The sequence below is a fragment of the Pseudochaenichthys georgianus genome, chromosome 13 (genome assembly GCF_902827115.2).
Source record: "Pseudochaenichthys georgianus chromosome 13, fPseGeo1.2, whole genome shotgun sequence".
In the NCBI taxonomy this organism is placed as follows: Eukaryota; Metazoa; Chordata; class Actinopteri; order Perciformes; family Channichthyidae; genus Pseudochaenichthys; species Pseudochaenichthys georgianus.
This window is the reverse complement of record NC_047515.1, coordinates 32,607,538-32,625,953: the sequence shown is the minus strand read 5'-3', so window position 1 is coordinate 32,625,953 and position 18,416 is coordinate 32,607,538. Positions and strand designations below refer to the sequence as shown.

Below are 18,416 nucleotides of genomic sequence, written 5' to 3'. Positions count from 1 at the left end.
GCCCAGACACAGAAATTAATAAATATATTAATGTTAGTACAAATAAATGTAGAAATACATTAAAGATACGTGTGTTCTGTTTTATTCTCAACTTATATATTTTTATTTTATTTATTATACATTCATTTATTTCCATATTTATTTACGCATTTATTTATTTCTGTATTTATTTCCAAATGTCTTATTTTATTTATTTATTCCTGTATTTAGTCATACATTTATTTATTTATTTATTTATACTTATGTCATGTTTCGTCCTCCATAGCAACCCGTACCGCCACAAATGTACTGATGAAGTGTCTCTGGGTGTTTGGCTCAAAGGGTAAATGGATGTCTCTGAGTCAGAAGGTTGGTGGTTTTCAGCATGGCAAAGTGTAGATGGTGTGACAATATTTTGTGTTTGCAGCTTTAAGAAAGAAGCACACACAAGGTACAGGACTTTTTATGTTTCCATTTTTTGTAGAGATTTTGTGTCCTGGCCAGCCATAAGGTAACGAAAAAAAAGGTCATGTGATCGAGTCACCTCAAATCAATCCCTGCACAAGCTGCTGTATCGCTCAGTTAAACCAGGCAGTCCATATCCAGAGCTGTGAGATCGTGGGTTCGAATCCCGAGCCTGGTAAAAAATGTCAGGCTAGTTATTAAAAAACAAATAAAACCTTTTTTTAAAGAATTGTATTGATGTCACATTAATGTTATTTGTTTCATATACATTTGATCAATACATGTTTTCACAACAGGTTTCAGAGGACATTTTATGTAAGCATTATAATTCTTAAATGGCTTGAATCTTATCTTTAGCAACAATAAACAAGCTTATGAAATGTCCCATGTGTTTACAGGGACATAACCCTAACCCTATGATCTTGGACACGTGTTATTATGGGAACACAAAATCACATGACCTGGCCCAGACCCAAAAGACTGTTCAGTGTGTGTCACTTAGGGACTTCATGAGATAAAATAAAGGAATTATATTTCTGTGTTATTTTGAAAAGGCATACAGGAAGTCGTGCGGTTTCACATTGTAACTTGACAGTTGTGCTGTTCTCAGATCTGGGGGATGCAGCGGGTGGATGGAGGTGGAGGAGGAGGTGAAAGACTGGAAGGCGGATAACTGAATGTCTCGGAAGGATGCGAATTATTGAAGCTCTCCGGATTGCCTGTTAACCAACAATGGTTTTGCTCGTTTGACATGAGAATGTGCGGCAACAACGACCTAGGCCTGCGGTTTGTACTGAGCACGGAGCACGGAGCTTGACGTTATCGGTGACACTGAGCATTTGCCTTTCTTGACAAATAGTGAATTGATTTCCAACTATGTTACGTAACGTTGTCGAGGTGTTTTCCACACAATTAAACGGTAAGAAAACCAGAGGACATAAAGTGACCCTGTGATTTGTGGTGCAACTGCCATCATGGTTTTAGCCGTCGTTTTAGCATCATTGCCAGCTGATCTCTTCTGCCGTGCTGCTGCAGACTGGACGTCAAAGTGAGCGGAGCGTCAGAACCATAGGTCAGAACCAAAACATACCGAAAATACATCTTTAACCGAGCTTCAGCATGGAGGGGTCGACGTTACAGCCTCGCTGTTTGACAGGTCTGTTTATGTGGACGACTTTGTGTCTGCTCAGCCACGTTCAATCCGCGCCGGACGCCTCGGGCCTGCCTCTCGCAATCCGCGTCCCACTGCGACAAGGCGCTCTCGCTGAGAAGCCATCGCCGCTGCCACCTGCCGCTGCGTACCGCGAGCACGGCAACGCGGCGAAGCGCAGTGCGCGCAGGCGGAGAGGAGCGGCAGCGAGCAGCATCACCTTCGTGGACATGATTGATAACCTGCGTGGGAAGTCTGGTCAAGGATACTACGTGGAGATGGCTGTTGGCTCTCCTCCGCAAAAGGTATAGGTTTATTTACGTGACATGATAGATTATGTTGTCAAAGCTCCAGCCTGCAAACACTTTTTGGCCTTGACAGATCCATAATAACATCAGCATTAAAATCAGGATACCTTATAAGTCCCACAGATGAAAAATGAACATTCTTACAGCAAAAGTAAACAGGGAAAATGTTCATTAAGAGGCATTAATAAAATATTAAAAACAGCAACAATTTTTTTTTTTATGCATAGAAGTATGTGATAACAGGTAACAGTAGTGAAAATGAAAGAATATATTGCACAGTTTTTAGTGTTAGTCAATTAATAGTCTAACTATGAGATAACAGTCAGTAAAAATAAATTATAATCAAATTAATTTTGAAGAAACCAAGTACATTAAAAAAAAAAATGAATTGTTATTTAAAGATGACTTTCAGTGTGACTAGTCAGTCTGTGTTGTCCTTTCTTTAGTCTCTTCCTTCAAAATGCAATTTTAATCTTTGGTCTCCTACTCCCATTCTTTCTCCATCAGTTGACTTTATACAATGCAACTGAATGGTAGGTGACATCAATTTGAATTTATAACGCACCTTGACAACCAATGTACTGTATATGTCCCTGTATATCAATATTGTCGTACTTTACTGTAACAGGCTATTTTTAATGTAAGATATACATACTGTAGTTACTGTAAATAGGGAATGCACATTACAAGTCAGTGGTAGAGGATGCGTTTGTCCAATGTACTGTGCGATTTGCAATAATGTTGCTGGCCCTGCAGTGACAGATGGCCTGTGTGTGTGTGTGAGAGAGAAAGAACTGACGGACGATACAGACAGATAATGGAACCATTAATTCTGCAGAGTGAGGAGTGCCAGCCAAGTGCAGCTGTGGTGTACAGGCTGGCACCCAGAGGGCGAGGAACAGAGAGAAAGTGATGAGGTGGTAGAAGAGGAGAAGAAGGTGAAAGAGGGAGGAGGTGAAAAAATGAATGAACACAATGGCGAGAGAGAGGGATGGAGAGTGACAAGTGGAGGTGAACCTTCCATTGAGAGACACTCATGTTTCGGCATAGTGCTTGAGGTTGAGTTTGGTCAGCAAAGACGGACAAAGTGTTGTGTTGTTTGTGCTCTGGGTTCCATCCCTTGCTCAGGGCATTCTCTGAACCGCTGTATCTTTGTTTGCTATGGATGTGTACCAAAGAGTGTATGGGCCAGAGGGTGTAATACAGGCAGAAATCATACAGTGTCAATTGACTGGTGCAATGATGACATATTTTCTTAGGCTGACCCAGAATAAAGCATCACAGGGGCTCACTCGACAAAAAGCAATGGTGTAGTCCAAACGATAGCTGGGGATTCTGGGTAGTGTAGTGTCTTCTGCCATCGGTTACTCCGAAAAATATTTGTTTCTCCGAATCGAAGGGGAAAAATACAAAAGCATTGCACACAATTTAAACCAATCAATGTTGTGTAATTAACAAGGATAATCTGGTGTTTTTTAGTCGATGAGTAGTGCAGATATCACTGTAAAATCAATTGACAGTAAGGGGAATACTTACTTCCGGGTGTACAATTCTCCGTTATCCAATGAGAATGGACGCTCACATTGCCTTTAAGGGCAGCCGACACAAACGAATGCCGTGCTTCCATGAGCGTCCATAGAAGCATATGGACATCCCGGAAAGCTGAAAATGGACGCTAAGGGCCCCCCCCTTGCGTTGAAAATGGACGCTAAGGCCCCCCCCCTTGCGTTGGAAAAAGCCGACACAGGGGACTTGACATAACGTCAACATAGGCCGACCTGGGGGTATTTAGTGACATATTTTATGTTGGTGAGTAAACATGAATATCGATTTAGCTTGTATTAACCACAGGCCTAATTTCAGGCATCTCACAAAAATAAATGCTAGCTCATTTGTGGGTTTCAGGACTCATTCCTGCAACACTCAATAGGAGCCTAGGTACCACCAGTCACATGACTTCTGCCTTAGAGACAATTAAGTCAATATGACAAAAAAATACAGAAATATCTTGCTTGAAAAATTTAGGTTTAGCAAACGAAACTGCACTAACTTCAGCAATAAAATGTGTTTGCTCATCATATGAAGCTGATTAATACATTTAGGTTTCTAGGTCTCTAATACATACTGAAATTATTGAGGATCCCAGGAAAGCCACACCCTTTTTTCATATGTCAAACTGAAGCATGACCTTAACTGTAGCAAAAACAGCAGTCTCCACTCCAGATCAACCAGCAGAAACACACTAGTCAGGTGTCAATGATCATATAATTCATTAAAATGAATAGTCAGGATATCCATGACCATAACAACACAGAGATAAACCATTAGCAGGCCCTAAAAGAGTATTAAGGCATCTTGAATCAAATTATCAGAATATCTTTATGGCTATGAAAGAGCCTACATCAAGATAAACAAAGCTTTTTATACATTGATGCATCAATTGTTGGGTAAATGATATTGAAATGAAATTATCGTAATTGCATAAGCTATACAGGCTTTGTATAACCTTTGATATGGTTGGTAGATGCAAAATTGTTGAAACGATCTCAAATCATTTACAGTAACTTTCAGATACGATGTGTTCCGGTAAACACTAGATGATTTATCCTCCGTAGGGAAGGCGGGAGGGCAGATATAATGGCAGGAAAAGATGGGACGACAGGAAGACAGAGAGAGAGAGACAGGGGAAGACGTGAAGGCTCAGTGTGTCAAGATGGAGCCTTTAGTGTGTGTGAGTGTGAGGGAAACAGAATCAACCAAAGCAGTCCGCACATTTCTGGCAAAGAGAGGAAGACAGGGTGTGTTGAGCGTTGTTACACTTTGACTGTAGAGGTGTTAGTAGAAACAGCATATGCAGGCTTGTGTGTGTGATATCATTGAGATGTGTGTGTTTGTTAGACAGAGTCCGTATTTATCCTGGGCTTTCAGGCCCAGCCCCTGAGACAGTAGCACTATCCTGGATATTTAAAGAGCCAATCCATTATTGAACGGCTTGCTGTGGCTGTATCTGACCGCCTGTCTGTTCATCTGTTATGGTGTTTCTGTAGCAAACTGTCTATCTATAGTCCCTTTGATTTATCAATCGGTATATTAGCAAAGTATGTCCTTACACAAATCACATGAGTACATGTTGAATACAACCATATCAATGTTGATGCATTGATTGAACTCAATTACAACTAGACAATTGGGAATGCATTAACATATATCACCAGATAAATAGTGTAAAGCAGCAGTACATCAAAAAAGAACAGAACGAAAAATCATTTGACATAGGTAGCTTCCAATTGTAGGTATGGATAATTTCATGTGTAGAAGATGATTAATGGTAGCAGACTTTAAGGACATCATTTACCATTGTCTGTGATTAAACATGAGCAATCAACATGTTTTTTCAACAATTGGACAGTGTCAGTGTGAGAGTAACTGTGAGAGTGTCAGTGTGAGAGTAACTGTTTACAGCAGTTCTCTCCCTATTTTTTAACGCATTATTTGATCATATAAAAGTTGCTTCGTCTCTATTTTCTCACAATTTCTACATTATAATATATAAACTTGAGTTTTTCTTCATCGGCATCTGCCATCGGGCTCCATTCACACATTCACTAACTGTTTTGACTGATGGCGCAAAATATGATACTCACAAAGAGATGCAGACAGGAGAGGAGGAGATTGGGGAGAGAGGGAGTACAAAAAGCAACCTGAGATGAGTGGGGGGTGAGAGTGGAGGCAGAGAGGGGACGGAGAAGGACATAGGGCAACAGGAAACAGCACAGGACACTACAAGGGAAGAGAAATGGATACCGAGAATGACAGATGAAAAATGAAAATCTGTGTGATGTGACGCTGACTACTTCCTGTGAAAGAGAACATTGGCCTGTAGGACTGCCAATATATATAAAAAAGGTAGAATATCAATAGTAAGATATCAATAGCAGACATTAAAAACCCCTCACAGAAATATATTTCCAAATGTCTGTCTCCAAGGTAGCCAAGATACTGATGATTAAACTTGCCCTTCAGAGATGGAACCTAATCAATTTCACAATGTAACCCGAACGTCTGTTTTACAAACGTATTGATTTTTGTAAATAAACGCACACTGCATATATTTAATAATTGTCTCTCTATCTGTGTCTTTCTTCCCTCTAGTTGAACATCCTGGTGGACACAGGAAGTAGTAACTTTGCTGTGGGGGCTGCTGCTCATCCCTTCCTGCGCAGATACTACCATCGTTCACTGTGAGTAGAGACACGAGGAATAAAATATACAGTCCTACGTCTTCCCCATTTTATTAAAGGTCACCTATTATGCAAAATCCCCTTTTTCATGTATTTTATACATAAACATGTGTAAAGAGATTCTGAAAGTTTCAGGAAAAAAGATTAGCTCTCTTTTTGTCCGGATCCATGTATATAAAAACCTGCCTGAAAATGAGCTGATCAGATTTTGGCCACTTTATTATAACGTTTCTTTGGGTTGTGTAACCATTAGCCAATCACCAACCAAGGTAACACCCGCTCACCTTATCACCTGAATATCCTCTTATGCTGCGTTCACATCGGACACGATTTGAATATTCGCTTCGCTCTAATCGCTCCTATCGCATCGTTCTAAACGCTCGAGTTTCACTGCGTCTGTCAGCTGTGTTTACTCGCGTCATTCAAACAAGATGCGCTGGCTCGGGAGCTACAACTACAACAAAATGAACATATTTTACCGTGATTAAATTGTAATACACGTTTCTAAATGATGCCGAAGTAACAATATACTGATACCGGTTAGTAAAAACCATGAATTAATGCTTGACAAGTCTGCAGACAGACGGCAGGCGAAAAACCTTTTAAAATGCTTGTTTTCTGAATGAAGATCGGGTCGGCCAGGCTAAGCTAACGTTGTATATGCTCATTCCACACTCATAACAACGGCCTACAGACATAAATAAACCAGCGACTGTATTCGCCATGACACAGACAGTCTGTGGTTTGTACTTGTTTCACTTTTGTCCAGTTTCTGAACAGATACGAGGAGCTGTGAGCTCTGTGTGCTAACAGCTAACGGCTGATGTTTTCTGGTTGAACGTCAGTGACGGCAGGCTGAGATCCTCACCGCTAATTGGCTTCCGCGAGAATGCGTCACGTGAATTTGACGCTCGAGTTGAAAAAATTGAACTCTCGCGTTTGACGCGGCACCGTTCAATCGCCTCAATCGCGCCGCGGAATTCGCGTCCACCGCTTCATGCTTGCCGTCGGACCGAATTTGCGTCTGTCCGCGTCTCTGCATTGACTTTACATGTAATCGAACCGCCCCCAAACATCGCATCGCGTCCGATGTGAACGCAGCATTAGAGCACCAATGTGGTTTTTTAATTATTGTTTCCAGCTTTACACTGATTATGTTAACATGCGATTAACAAGGAGTCCACCTTGTTAATTGTATTGAACTGAGTGGTCATTTAAAAATAAAAACATATGATATTCCCTCAAAACCAAACCCTCTTCTTTCCCCTCCACTGTACGCTAACTCCCTCTCATTTCTCTCCCACTCTGTTATCTCACTACTCATTGACAGCTCCGGCTCGTACCGTGATCAGGGCAGGAGTGTGTATGTTCCCTACACGCAGGGTCGCTGGGAGGGGGAGCTGGGAACGGACCTGGTCTCCGTCCCCCACGGCCCCAACGCCACACTGCGCGCCAACATCGCTGCCATCACCCAGTCAGATCGCTTCTTCATCAACGGATCCAACTGGGAGGGAATCCTGGGACTGGCCTACGCCGACATAGCCCGGGTAAGAGCAGCGTATCCCTTGGTTCATGAAAATCAGAAAAATATCTCTCCATGAATGAGGTTTTTTTCAGCAGCACAGGGCCGACCATACACATCAGCACCTCGGTTGTCAAATCATTCAATTTCATCGCCTAGAAACCATGCTTTTATAGATGAGTACTCTCTATTTTTACAACTGTGACATACTGTATATATATTTGGACATTATATAAAGAAGAAAGTCAAAGTCAAAATGACTAGGCTACATGTATTCCCTGATGACATGGAATGAAGACATTGGATGTGGGATATATTTTTAGACAACTCCAGTTCAACCTGACATTTGGAAGATGTGATAAGAAACAAATTTGTGATTGACAAAAATTACAAACTGTTTACTGATTGGAAGAATTAGGTTTGCTCCATTTTATCGACATGTAAAGCTGAAACTAAAAACAGTTTGGCCATTCAGAAATGAAGCTATCTCTCACCCCCCCCCCCCCCTCTTTCTCTCTACAGCCTGACGAGACATTGGAGCCTTTCTTCGACTCTCTAGTTCGGCAGACTCGTGTTCCCAACCTCTTCTCTCTGCAGTTGTGTGGAGCAGGCTTCTCCCAAAACGACTCCCTGGGTAGCGCTACTGTTGGTGGCAGCATGGTGAGACACACACAAACACACACAAATCATCTAATGTCGTATTGGGAGACCCGACTGGATTTAACTTTTCCTTATGCTCTTAGATCATCGGAGTAGTGGACCCGTCCCTGTACGTGGGAGAGCTTTGGTACACTCCCATCCGCAGGGAGTGGTACTATGAGGTCATCATCGTGCGCATTGAGGTGAACGGACAGGATCTGAACATGGACTGTAAAGAGGTAAGATGTGGCGGATTGATAGACGACAGCAAAAACTAAAGTAAGAATGATTCAAATGTCAGCTAAATGTAAGACATTGTTAATTGGACATTGTTAATTGGACATTGTTAATTGGTGATCTTTTTTCTTTTACAGTACAACTATGATAAGAGCATCGTGGACAGCGGCACCACTAACCTTCGACTGCCTAGAAAAGTCTTCAAGGCTGCAGTCAAGGCTATTGAAGCAGCTTCTTCGGTCAGTCAATGCTATGGATAACCTTATATTCATATCTACATGACTCTGCTTTGATTTCCTGGTCATTACTAATTTCTTGAGATGTCTCATGAAAGCAGACAATACAATAATAATAATAATAATAATAATTCATTTTATTTATAGAGCACTTTTCTAGAAACTCTTTACAGAGTAAAAATCATAAAACATAATTAAAACACACTTAAAATATATAAAACAAAACATGAATTACAGATTAAAAGCAAGGTTTGATTTGTGATTTGAACAAGGAAATGCTCAAGACTCATATTATATTTAATGGATATTTTTAAAGAATGCTCTCACTTTTTTATAGCATGGCCTTGGGCAGGACATCTTAGATTCATAATAAGATCTGATCAGATACACTTATTTAAAGAATCTAAGACATGTTAGTATCTCCCAGTTTTCCATTTCAAAGTCGGATTAAAATATGTTTGCTTATATTTCTGATAGTTTGCTTACATTTCTGCAAATCCTTGTTTGTTTTCGATCAAATGGCATACTTTTGTAGTCAAAATTGTAGAAGATAGTAACGATTTATATGTAAAAAAAAAAAATGTTTTCCCCCACAAACCTTTGGCTTACCTCCAGTCTCATTTCCACATGAGCCTGATTTGTAATAAGCGGTTTTGGGAAAAGAAACGAATGACCTCTGGACCCTGTTTTTCAGACCGAGCAGTTTCCCTCTGGGTTCTGGCTGGGGGAGCAGCTGGTGTGTTGGCAGGCTGGTACTACACCCTGGCACATCTTCCCCGTCATCTCCCTCTACCTGATGAGTGAAAACCACAACCAGTCATTCAGAATCTCCATCCTGCCGCAGGTATTACACTGTCTCTCTACTGAAGCTCAATCTTGTTGCATGTGTGGATATAACATTTGTCCCATATGAAGTTATATTTCTCAAGTGAAATTATTTTAAAATCCTCAGAAGCTACTGTGTTTCATTTTACCTTGATTCATGATTGGAAACAAGTGCTGGATTCACCTTCTCGGCCTGCAAGGATAGTGACACTGCAGGCAACATTTGCCAAAATCTCTTTTTCGGTTCTTTGCGGGTGTGAATAAGATCTGTTTTTTTCACACAGTGTAAAGAGCACAAACTACATGAAATCTGCTCTTTACAATTCTGTTCAAGGCAATTTTTCACATCATGAGTTGTCCTAAATCACATACAGGTTATGCCACTTTTACATCATTTTAGATTGACATTCATCAGACCTGGTAGATGAAATTGAAATGGAAATGTACTTTTTATTTTTTATCGGCCTCTGTGTCTGCTTCTGTATGACAGCGTGATTCATGTCACTTCTTGTTCTTTTAGACATGTGGGTTTGTTCAGGATAGAAAACATTTCACCCAGTATTCTGACGTAGGCTGCACTTTTGACCACTCAGGTTTTGGTATTTTTCAGAAATTTGAAATAATTGTACATAGCTTTGAGTCACGTACATCCTTTGTCAAGGTCTATGATGATTACACTGACTGCCTGATAACTGAAACATATATATGTTATTCCCCTCTGCACTCATTCAGGAAGTCTGTTCACAATCAGTCTTCTTATCCTTTAGCCAGACTATTTTATGTAGTCTCAAAAGATGAAAGCATGGCAAGGTACCATGAGGAAAAAAATAATGACCACATTTCCGAGAAAATTCCCTTTGAATGTATTTTCTAAAGCTTTTCAGAAAGCTCTGAAAAGTCATTAAGCGTTTTTCATTCAAAGCTACTGAAAAGACCTTGATGGTTGTGGAATAAAAAAGATGTGACAAGGGGATTTAGAAGTGAGGTGCTTTAAATGTGTGGGAGGTCTGTGACATTGAAGCTGACAGCAGATTGAAACGCTCGAGTTAAGTTTTTACTTTTCTTGCCTTCTCTTATATAGCAGGTTACACACCACATATTGAATGTACATTGAAGCTACGTATAAGGAAATTACAGACAAAGATGACACAGAATATTTATGGCTGGAACTGTAATCACTCAGAGTTTAAAGAGTCTGAACATCTGATATGTATTTATCTCATAGATTTAATTAAAACAAAATTTGATAAAGATACCTTATTTTATGATAAAGGCTTCTGACTAAACCTTTTACTGATAGGGGCATTTTCAAGATACAAAAAGCACATGTCAGTGCTCTCTGGTGGACAACATATGTAATGATAGCACTTTTTCTTTATATTTTAAAAGAACAACACATTTAGTTTCATTGTGGCGTAAAGTGGGCAAGTACCCAACTTCTTTAGCCTTTTAGCACTTCATTTCAAGGCCCCAGACATAACAATGGCATAAATACCCGGAATTGTAAAAGATTGACATAATTTGTAATTTTCATTGTTGTTTATGTAGCAATACCTGCGGCCAGTGGAGGACGTGGCTTCCGCCGAGGAGGACTGTTACAAGTTTGCCGTGTCCCAGTCCAGCACTGGTACGGTGATGGGGGCTGTCATCATGGAAGGCTTCTATGTGGTGTTCGACCGAGAAAATAAACGCATCGGCTTTGCAGTCAGCACCTGCCATGGTGAGGTTTCTAAAAAATATATTGTAAAACAAATTTCTTGTCACAAACCATGACAAGGTGGCACACCCAAACATGAAATTGGCAAAAAATAAGCTCCAACAAAGAGTGGGATTATATGGAATAGTACATTTTGAATTCCTTGGTTAAATAAGACAGTCAACCTAGTTATTTAAAATGTTGAAGGGATCTTATTGACTTTTTATTGTTGTGTATTTATTCAATATTACTATTTTCTGTTATTATTTTAATTTCTTTTTTGAAATGGTAGTTGGTATTTCATCATATTATGCATCTTTCTTCTATATCTTTTATCTGTACTAAATAAAAATGTAAGTACAAAAAATACTTACATTCCCTTTCTGTCATTCGTAGTGCATGATGAGTTTCGCACAGCCTCTGTGGAGGGCCCGTTCCACGGCGTCGACCTCAAGGACTGCGGCTACAACATCCCTCAGACGGACGAGTCCACTCTCATGACCATCGCCTACATAATGGCGGGCATCTGCGCTCTCTTCATGCTGCCGCTGTGTCTCATGGTGTGCCAGTGGCGCTTCGCCCGCTGCATCTACCCACACGGGGACTTTGCTGACGACATATCGCTCCTGAAGTAAAGGGCGAGAAGAAAGATGACAAACGGAGTCGTGCAGACCTACACTTGAAACGCAGGCAAGGGTGGATTGTGGGGTAAAATATGAGCATTGTTACAGAATGCTGGTGCTGTTGAAACAGAACTTTGAAGAGGTTTTCAGGAATCTAATATGTAAAGTGTAGAAAAAGGCTGACATACAGTGATTGCACAGTGAACAGATCAATTGAGGATAACTAGAGCCATTACTAACTGGTGGAAAAAGTTGGTGTCGTCAGCATCAACTTTGCCTGTTTAAGTTACCTATGCAGAAACAGCTTGGCGAAGGGTGGGTAAAAGAAATTGAAAAAATCCTGGTAAAAATCTTTGTTTTAGTGTTTTAAAAAAAAGACCACAGAGATGGATTGGATTTGTAATTTTGATGTCTCTTAACATTTGAAGAGCTCAAAACTCGGTGGGTTTAGGTAAAATAAGGACAAAACAGATAATTTAACAAACATTGCAATGCTTAGTGACGAAACACATCCTGGATATGAATACAAGATTGGAATCTAGACTTGTTTTGTTATGGTATGATTTGAAAATGTGAGTGTATGGTTATATGTGTGTGTATAGATCTGCTATTTGTGGCTTATTATGAGTGATTGAAAGTTGATGTGTGAGCATGCCTGTATGTGTGCACGGCTGCACTGAAGGGTATACACTGATTTATTCAAATGAAGATGATACTGAAAATTAAAATACTACTGCTTCTATAAAATCACACTATTTTGCAATGCCAGCAAATCATTTTGCACTGCAAACTAAGTAAGCATAAAGAGGTTCAGTTGATGAAATATCAGATTGTAACAGCATTTATTTCATAAGATCAGTTTTGCTTGGTGTGAATCTGAGACTACTGACAAAATAAGATGTCACGTTTTCCTCCTATATTGATAGTTTAAATGTATCTATTGTAAATAAAATGTATTGCATTCCAGATCTGTTATTCATGCATACACACAGACACACACACAGTAAACACATTGCTTATATTGCTGCAGCATCATCAGATGATTGCACATGTAACAGCACATTATGTTAACAGAGCGAAACTTTGAAAGGGCTTCTTTCACAGACACAGAAACAACCTAACTCACATCTTTCAATGGGGACCATATATGCTTTGACAAGGAAACCAGCCAAAAGTATGTTAAACACTTAAAACATTAAGTATGTGTACAAGGGACTGTGTGTATTGTCTCAAAGCAAGCTGTACATTGATAAACTGTATATTTATCTGTCAGGCGCTGGCATCACTGTGGAATAAATAAAGTACTTATTGTAACTGTAACATGAAGTGTGATTTTCCTTTCCTCCCTCGAAACATCAACCATGAAAACTAGCTTAAAGACTGTCATCTGATGGAGTGAATGTTACAATTTAATTGTTTAAAGTAAATGTAAAAGTACAGCACACCTGTTTTTTTTATTGTATTTTAGTACACCTATTTTATATTAATATATATTGATGTGAAATTTCAGCAGTTTTTGTAATGAAAAGATCATTTATTTCCAATAGCGTTCACGGGAGCCATGTGGTGCAGTGGTGGGTTGTGCGTTGGTGTTCGGATCAGGGGGTCACAGGTTCAAATCCCACTGCAGTCAACATGTCGTTGTGTCCCTGGGCAAGACACTTCACCCCAAATTGCTCCTGTGGGGATTGTCCACAGTATTGAGTATGTAAGTCACTTTGGATAAAAGCGTCTAACAAGTGACATGTAATTAATGTACTGTGACCCATTGACTATACCAGATATAATAACTGGACTGTACAAATAGGACACACATCTTATTGTTGGACTCTAATCCCCCCTTATTTTTAAAATTAATAAAGTTGTGCAAGTTAAAAAGTGTTCCATTCAAAAGTTGAGATTTTTCTTCTACACCTTCCAGGTCGTGAGCTATTGACTTGAATCAATACCAGAAAATACAGTCGACAAATAAAACATGCTTTATTTCCTTGTATTTTATTTCACCTTCCATTTTATTTAAATATGTGTCTAAAATTCAATAGATTTCCATTTCAAGTTTATTTCCATTAAAATATCCATGTGAAATAGAAGGAGGAATAGCAAGCGCCCCTAAAGAAATAGCAGCAATTATTGGGCTACAATGGGTTGAAGAGGTCAGACCTGATAGGGTGGTGATACGCACAGACTCGCTATCTGCTTTGAAAAGCATATAGTCGACAATAACTGTTCTCAACCATTGCTTACTGAGACTTCAGAGGAGGGGAATAGATGTGCAGTTATGCTGGGTGCCTACACATGAGGGGGTTCAAAGGAATGAGCATGCTGATAAATTAGCAAAATATGTGTTACAAAAGGAAATAGCAATATCAGTTTCACTTGGGAAAGGAGAAGTACAAGTAATAATTAAGAAGAAGCGTATTATGGCAGAAAAGGTGGGAGGAAGATCAGAAAGGGAGGAGATACCACAAGTTACAGAAATCAGTCATAATAAAGATCTATACAGAAAGGAACAGACGGAAGGAGATCATCATCACTAGACTCAGATTGGATCATACAAGATTAAACGGCACAATGTTTGTGATGGGAAAAAGTGAAGTTGAAGAATGCAGGGGGTGTGAAGTGAAAGAAAATGTGGAACACATCATATTACACTGCAACATGTACAAAACAGAGAGGGAAAAACTAAGAGACAGGGTCAGAGAGGCAGGAAGGGAGTGGAGCCTGATGGGGATACTGGGAACAGAAGGTGAGGGGTAAGAGCTATCAGGAAGGCCATTCTTAAGTATTTGAGTGAAACAGGATTGATTGGAAGAATTTAAAACAACGTAAATACAGTGGTATAATTCCACAAGTGGTGATGGGATGCTGTGGTGATACACACTCTTGTACAGTCGGTGGCGGTATGCACCTTAAAGTTGTTTGCAATCCACAAAAAACTGAGAGTCTCAATCATACATTAAGTATAATAGGAAAGCATCCAACCGGAAAATGTATACCCTGTAGCCAGCCAGAAACTGTTGAGCATGTTTTACTGCTTCGCAGGAAATATAGTACTCAGAGAAATGTGCTTTTCCAGACACTCAAGAAAGCAACATTCCATGACTTGTCGCTATCAGGGCTGTTAGGGAAAAAAATCAGGCAATATTGTGAGATTATTACGTTTCTAAGAGAAATTGATACATTTAAAATAATCTAGAGTTTTGGTTCTTTGTTTTGTTTTTGTTTTTTGTTTTCTGCATAGTCTCTTGTTCACACTCCAGTCCAGTTGGTGGCGGTAATGCACCTAAAAACCGCCAATAAACACTGAAGAAGAAGAAGAAGAAGAAGAAGAAGAAGTGCCTCTGGACACTTCCGGGCACCTCACTCGAAGGCTGCTGCTAGCCGCTAGCTCTGTGTTACGACACCTATTGGGATAACACTACTCACACAACCACAGCTCACAACATAACGACTACATTTCTCCGTGTTGGCCACCAAAGGGCAGTGAACCAGCATGTTTGGAGCGGTGGTTGTTGGCATTGGCACAGCCGGGTGGGTGAGGATCAGAGATATGTTAGCTCCTCTGCCTGGCAGTCCTGCAGAGAAACTGAATGTCAGAGCTTTCATATCCAGGAGAAAGCTGGACTCTCAGCAGGGAGTGAGCCAGGTGACCGCTGAAGAGGCCGTGAGCAGAGAGGACATCCAGGTGGCGTTCATCTGCACTGAGAATGTGTTGCATGAGGAAAACATCAGAACTTTTCTGCAGGCAGGAAAACACGTGTGTGTGGAATATCCCATGACCATGAACTACAAAGCTGCTCTGGAGCTCTGGAACCTGGCCCAGGAAAAAGGAGTTATTCTCCATGAGGAACACATTGAGCTGCTGACCGAAGACTACAAAGAACTAAAGCGAGAGGTGGAGGGAAAGCTCCTGCAGGAAGGAACGCTTCATTTTACCGGTGGAGCTCTGAAGCCTGGATTTGGTTTCCCAGCATTTAGTGGCATTGCTCGCCTTACGTGGTTGGTGGAGTTGTTTGGTGAGCTGTCGGTAACTGCAGCAACTATGGAGGAAGACTCTGGCAACAACTACTGCAAGATGACTGCAAAGCTGTTAACGTCTGACGACAGACCTCTGGTGTGGATTGAAGAGCGGGGGCCGGGCCTCCCTAGGGCCAAGAACATCAACTTTCAATTCGACTCGTGTACTCTGACAGAGGTTCCTCCTGCACCCAGAGGGGCAGTAGGCCTCTTCATGCAGGACCTGATCCACTTCTCTGCCAAGCTGGCAGGCCAAGTGAGTCCCGGAGAGCTCCACAGGGAGAAGATCAGAATCCTACACTGCCTGAGATTAGCCGAGAATATACAACAATTGTGCAAAAGATAAATGGGGACTCTCCTATTTATGATCATGCTAAATCATGTTATTACAATACGATTTCTTTAATTTAATAACCATACCCTTAAATCAAAGTATTACTTAATTGTGTTATTTAATCAAAACTCATATACAATATTGAAGTTATGTACAGTTCATTTATTTTACCAGTAGATATCAGTGTTGACTTTTGAATGGTAAATAATCTTGTGCTGAAGCATTCTATGATGAATCAACACCTGGAAACCAGCCAAAAGTATGTTAAACACTTAAAAGTAACACTAAGTATGTGTACAAGGGACTGTATGTATTGTCTCTCAGCAAGCTGTACATAGATACACTGTATATGTATCTGTCAGGCGCTGGCATCACTGTGGAATCAATAAAGTACTTATTGTAACTGTAACATGAAGTGTGTGTGATTTTCCTTTGCTCCCTCAAAACATCATCCATGAAAACTAGCTTAAAGACTGTCATCTGGTGGAGTGAATGTTACAATTTAATTGTTTAAAGTAGATTTGAATGTACGGCACACCTGTTTTTTTAAATTATATTTTAGTACACCCATTTTAATGAATATTGATATGAAATTTCAGCAGTTTTTGTAATGAAAAGATCATTTATTTTCAATAGCGTGTAGTGCAACCCATTGACTCCTCATGTATACCAGATATAATAACTGGACTGTACAAATAGGACACACATTTTATTGTTTTACTCTAATCCCCGCTTATTTTTTTTAATTAAAAGTTGTGCAAGTTAAAAAGTTTTCCATTCAAAAGTTGATATTTTTCTTCAATACCTTCCAGGTCGTGAGCTATTGACTTGAATCAATACCAAAAAAGACAGTTGACAAATAAAACATGCTTTATTTCCTTGTATTTTATTTCACCTTCCATTTTACTTAAATATGTGTCTAAAATTCAATAGATTTCCATTTCAAGTTTATTTCCATTAAAATATCCATGTGAAATAGAAGGAGAAATAAATTCCCACCGAATGCTCTATTGATGTGGCTCATGTTTTAAGTTAAAGCACTGCTTATTGTTTACTTCATGGTATTTACCGTAGAAAGAAAAGCACAAGCACCAGAGTGTCTGGCAAAATTCGGAGTTCTTCCAGCAGTTCTCCAATCAGCCAGTAGGGGAGCAGTCTGACAACAACTGCAAGGGATGAAAGAGTCAGAATCACATACAAGGAATTTGACTTGAAGTCATGGTGCATACATAAAATATAAAACAAAGAATCTCCATACAAAACAAAAAATCTTTAAGGACACTGTAATAAAATATAGTTAAATAGCAATAAAATAAAGCAGTAATTTACAGCGAAATGGAATGCAATGAGTTATAGAATAAAGGTAAAGGGATGATGCCATTACCTACTGTATGATTTTACATTGTCTAACGTGACAATACACTTACAAATGAAAAGGGTGCATGTTACAGTTTAACAGCTTTACGAATAACACATCCCTTGTTCTCTATCAACCACAAGTAAAAGAATACAAATAAATAGAGGGAAAACAACTGTTTATATGACTGTTTTATTGACAGTGAGGCGAACAACTGGAAAACATTAAGACACGTTGCTGTCTTACAAACAGCCTGAATGTACATGCAGTTAATTCAGATTATTCATGAATATACGTCATGTTAACTGTTGATAAACCATTTATCTGCAATGTAATGAGCAGCAGTCTGCAGTCAGCCATACTGGACCATGGGGTGGTCGCTCCAAGGAGGCAGGGTAATGAGTTTCTCCTCAGTGGCTGCGTCGATGGGCCAGCCCCAGGACTTAAAGAACGCAGACAGGTTCATCCCCACAGTCTGGGAGAAGGTCACAGCATACAGGTTCATCTTTCCACTGTTGTCCTTTGGAGAGCTGATCTTGAAGTAGGCAGCAAACACTTTCTTAAAGGCATCCCAGCCAAACTTATCTTGGAGCTGCATGGAAGGAGACACAGGTAAATGATATTTTCCCACCCCTTTAGTTGAGTGTTTATTGAACATTAAAGCCTCACTGGGTCAAATGGGGCTTCAGACTTGCAGTTGTATTAAGGTTGAACACAAAGTGGTAGTTTGTACTGGTTTATGACTTTAATTATTTGTCATTTTGTCCCATTGCTAATTGTCGATGAT

The 18,416-nt window shown here is 39.9% G+C and overlaps 2 protein-coding genes across 2 annotated transcripts; both read left to right on the top strand.

Annotated features, from left to right (window-relative positions):
* Window positions 1–1,030: 1,030 nt before the first annotated feature.
* Window positions 1,031–13,241, top strand: bace1 (beta-secretase 1). The gene is made up of 9 exons (XM_034097215.1): window positions 1,031–1,899; window positions 6,055–6,143; window positions 7,474–7,690; window positions 8,188–8,325; window positions 8,409–8,543; window positions 8,679–8,780; window positions 9,472–9,621; window positions 11,151–11,322; window positions 11,695–13,241. Exons 1-9 carry the CDS (start codon window positions 1,564–1,566, stop codon window positions 11,931–11,933), a joined length of 1,578 nt encoding a protein of 525 aa, XP_033953106.1. The 5' UTR covers window positions 1,031–1,563; the 3' UTR covers window positions 11,934–13,241.
* Window positions 13,242–15,239: 1,998 nt separating this feature from the next.
* Window positions 15,240–16,681, top strand: blvra (biliverdin reductase A). Its single transcript, XM_034097216.1, has one exon. The coding sequence runs from the start codon at window positions 15,415–15,417 to the stop codon at window positions 16,282–16,284; it is 870 nt and encodes a 289-aa protein (XP_033953107.1). The 5' UTR covers window positions 15,240–15,414; the 3' UTR covers window positions 16,285–16,681.
* The last annotated feature ends 1,735 nt before the right edge of the window (window positions 16,682–18,416 follow it).

What these genes read in the sequence shown, in the direction of transcription:
- bace1 (XM_034097215.1), top strand. Translation starts at nt 1,564, where the DNA reads ATGGAGGGGTCGACGTTACAGCCTCGCTGTTTGACAGGTCTGTTTATG. An exon ending in CTACTGTTGGTGGCAGCATG is followed by an intron (nt 8,326 to 8,408) that starts GTGAGACACACA and finishes TTATGCTCTTAG; the next exon opens with ATCATCGGAGTAGTGGACCC. An exon ending in TGAACATGGACTGTAAAGAG is followed by an intron (nt 8,544 to 8,678) that starts GTAAGATGTGGC and finishes TTTCTTTTACAG; the next exon opens with TACAACTATGATAAGAGCAT.
- blvra (XM_034097216.1), top strand. Translation starts at nt 15,415, where the DNA reads ATGTTTGGAGCGGTGGTTGTTGGCATTGGCACAGCCGGGTGGGTGAGG.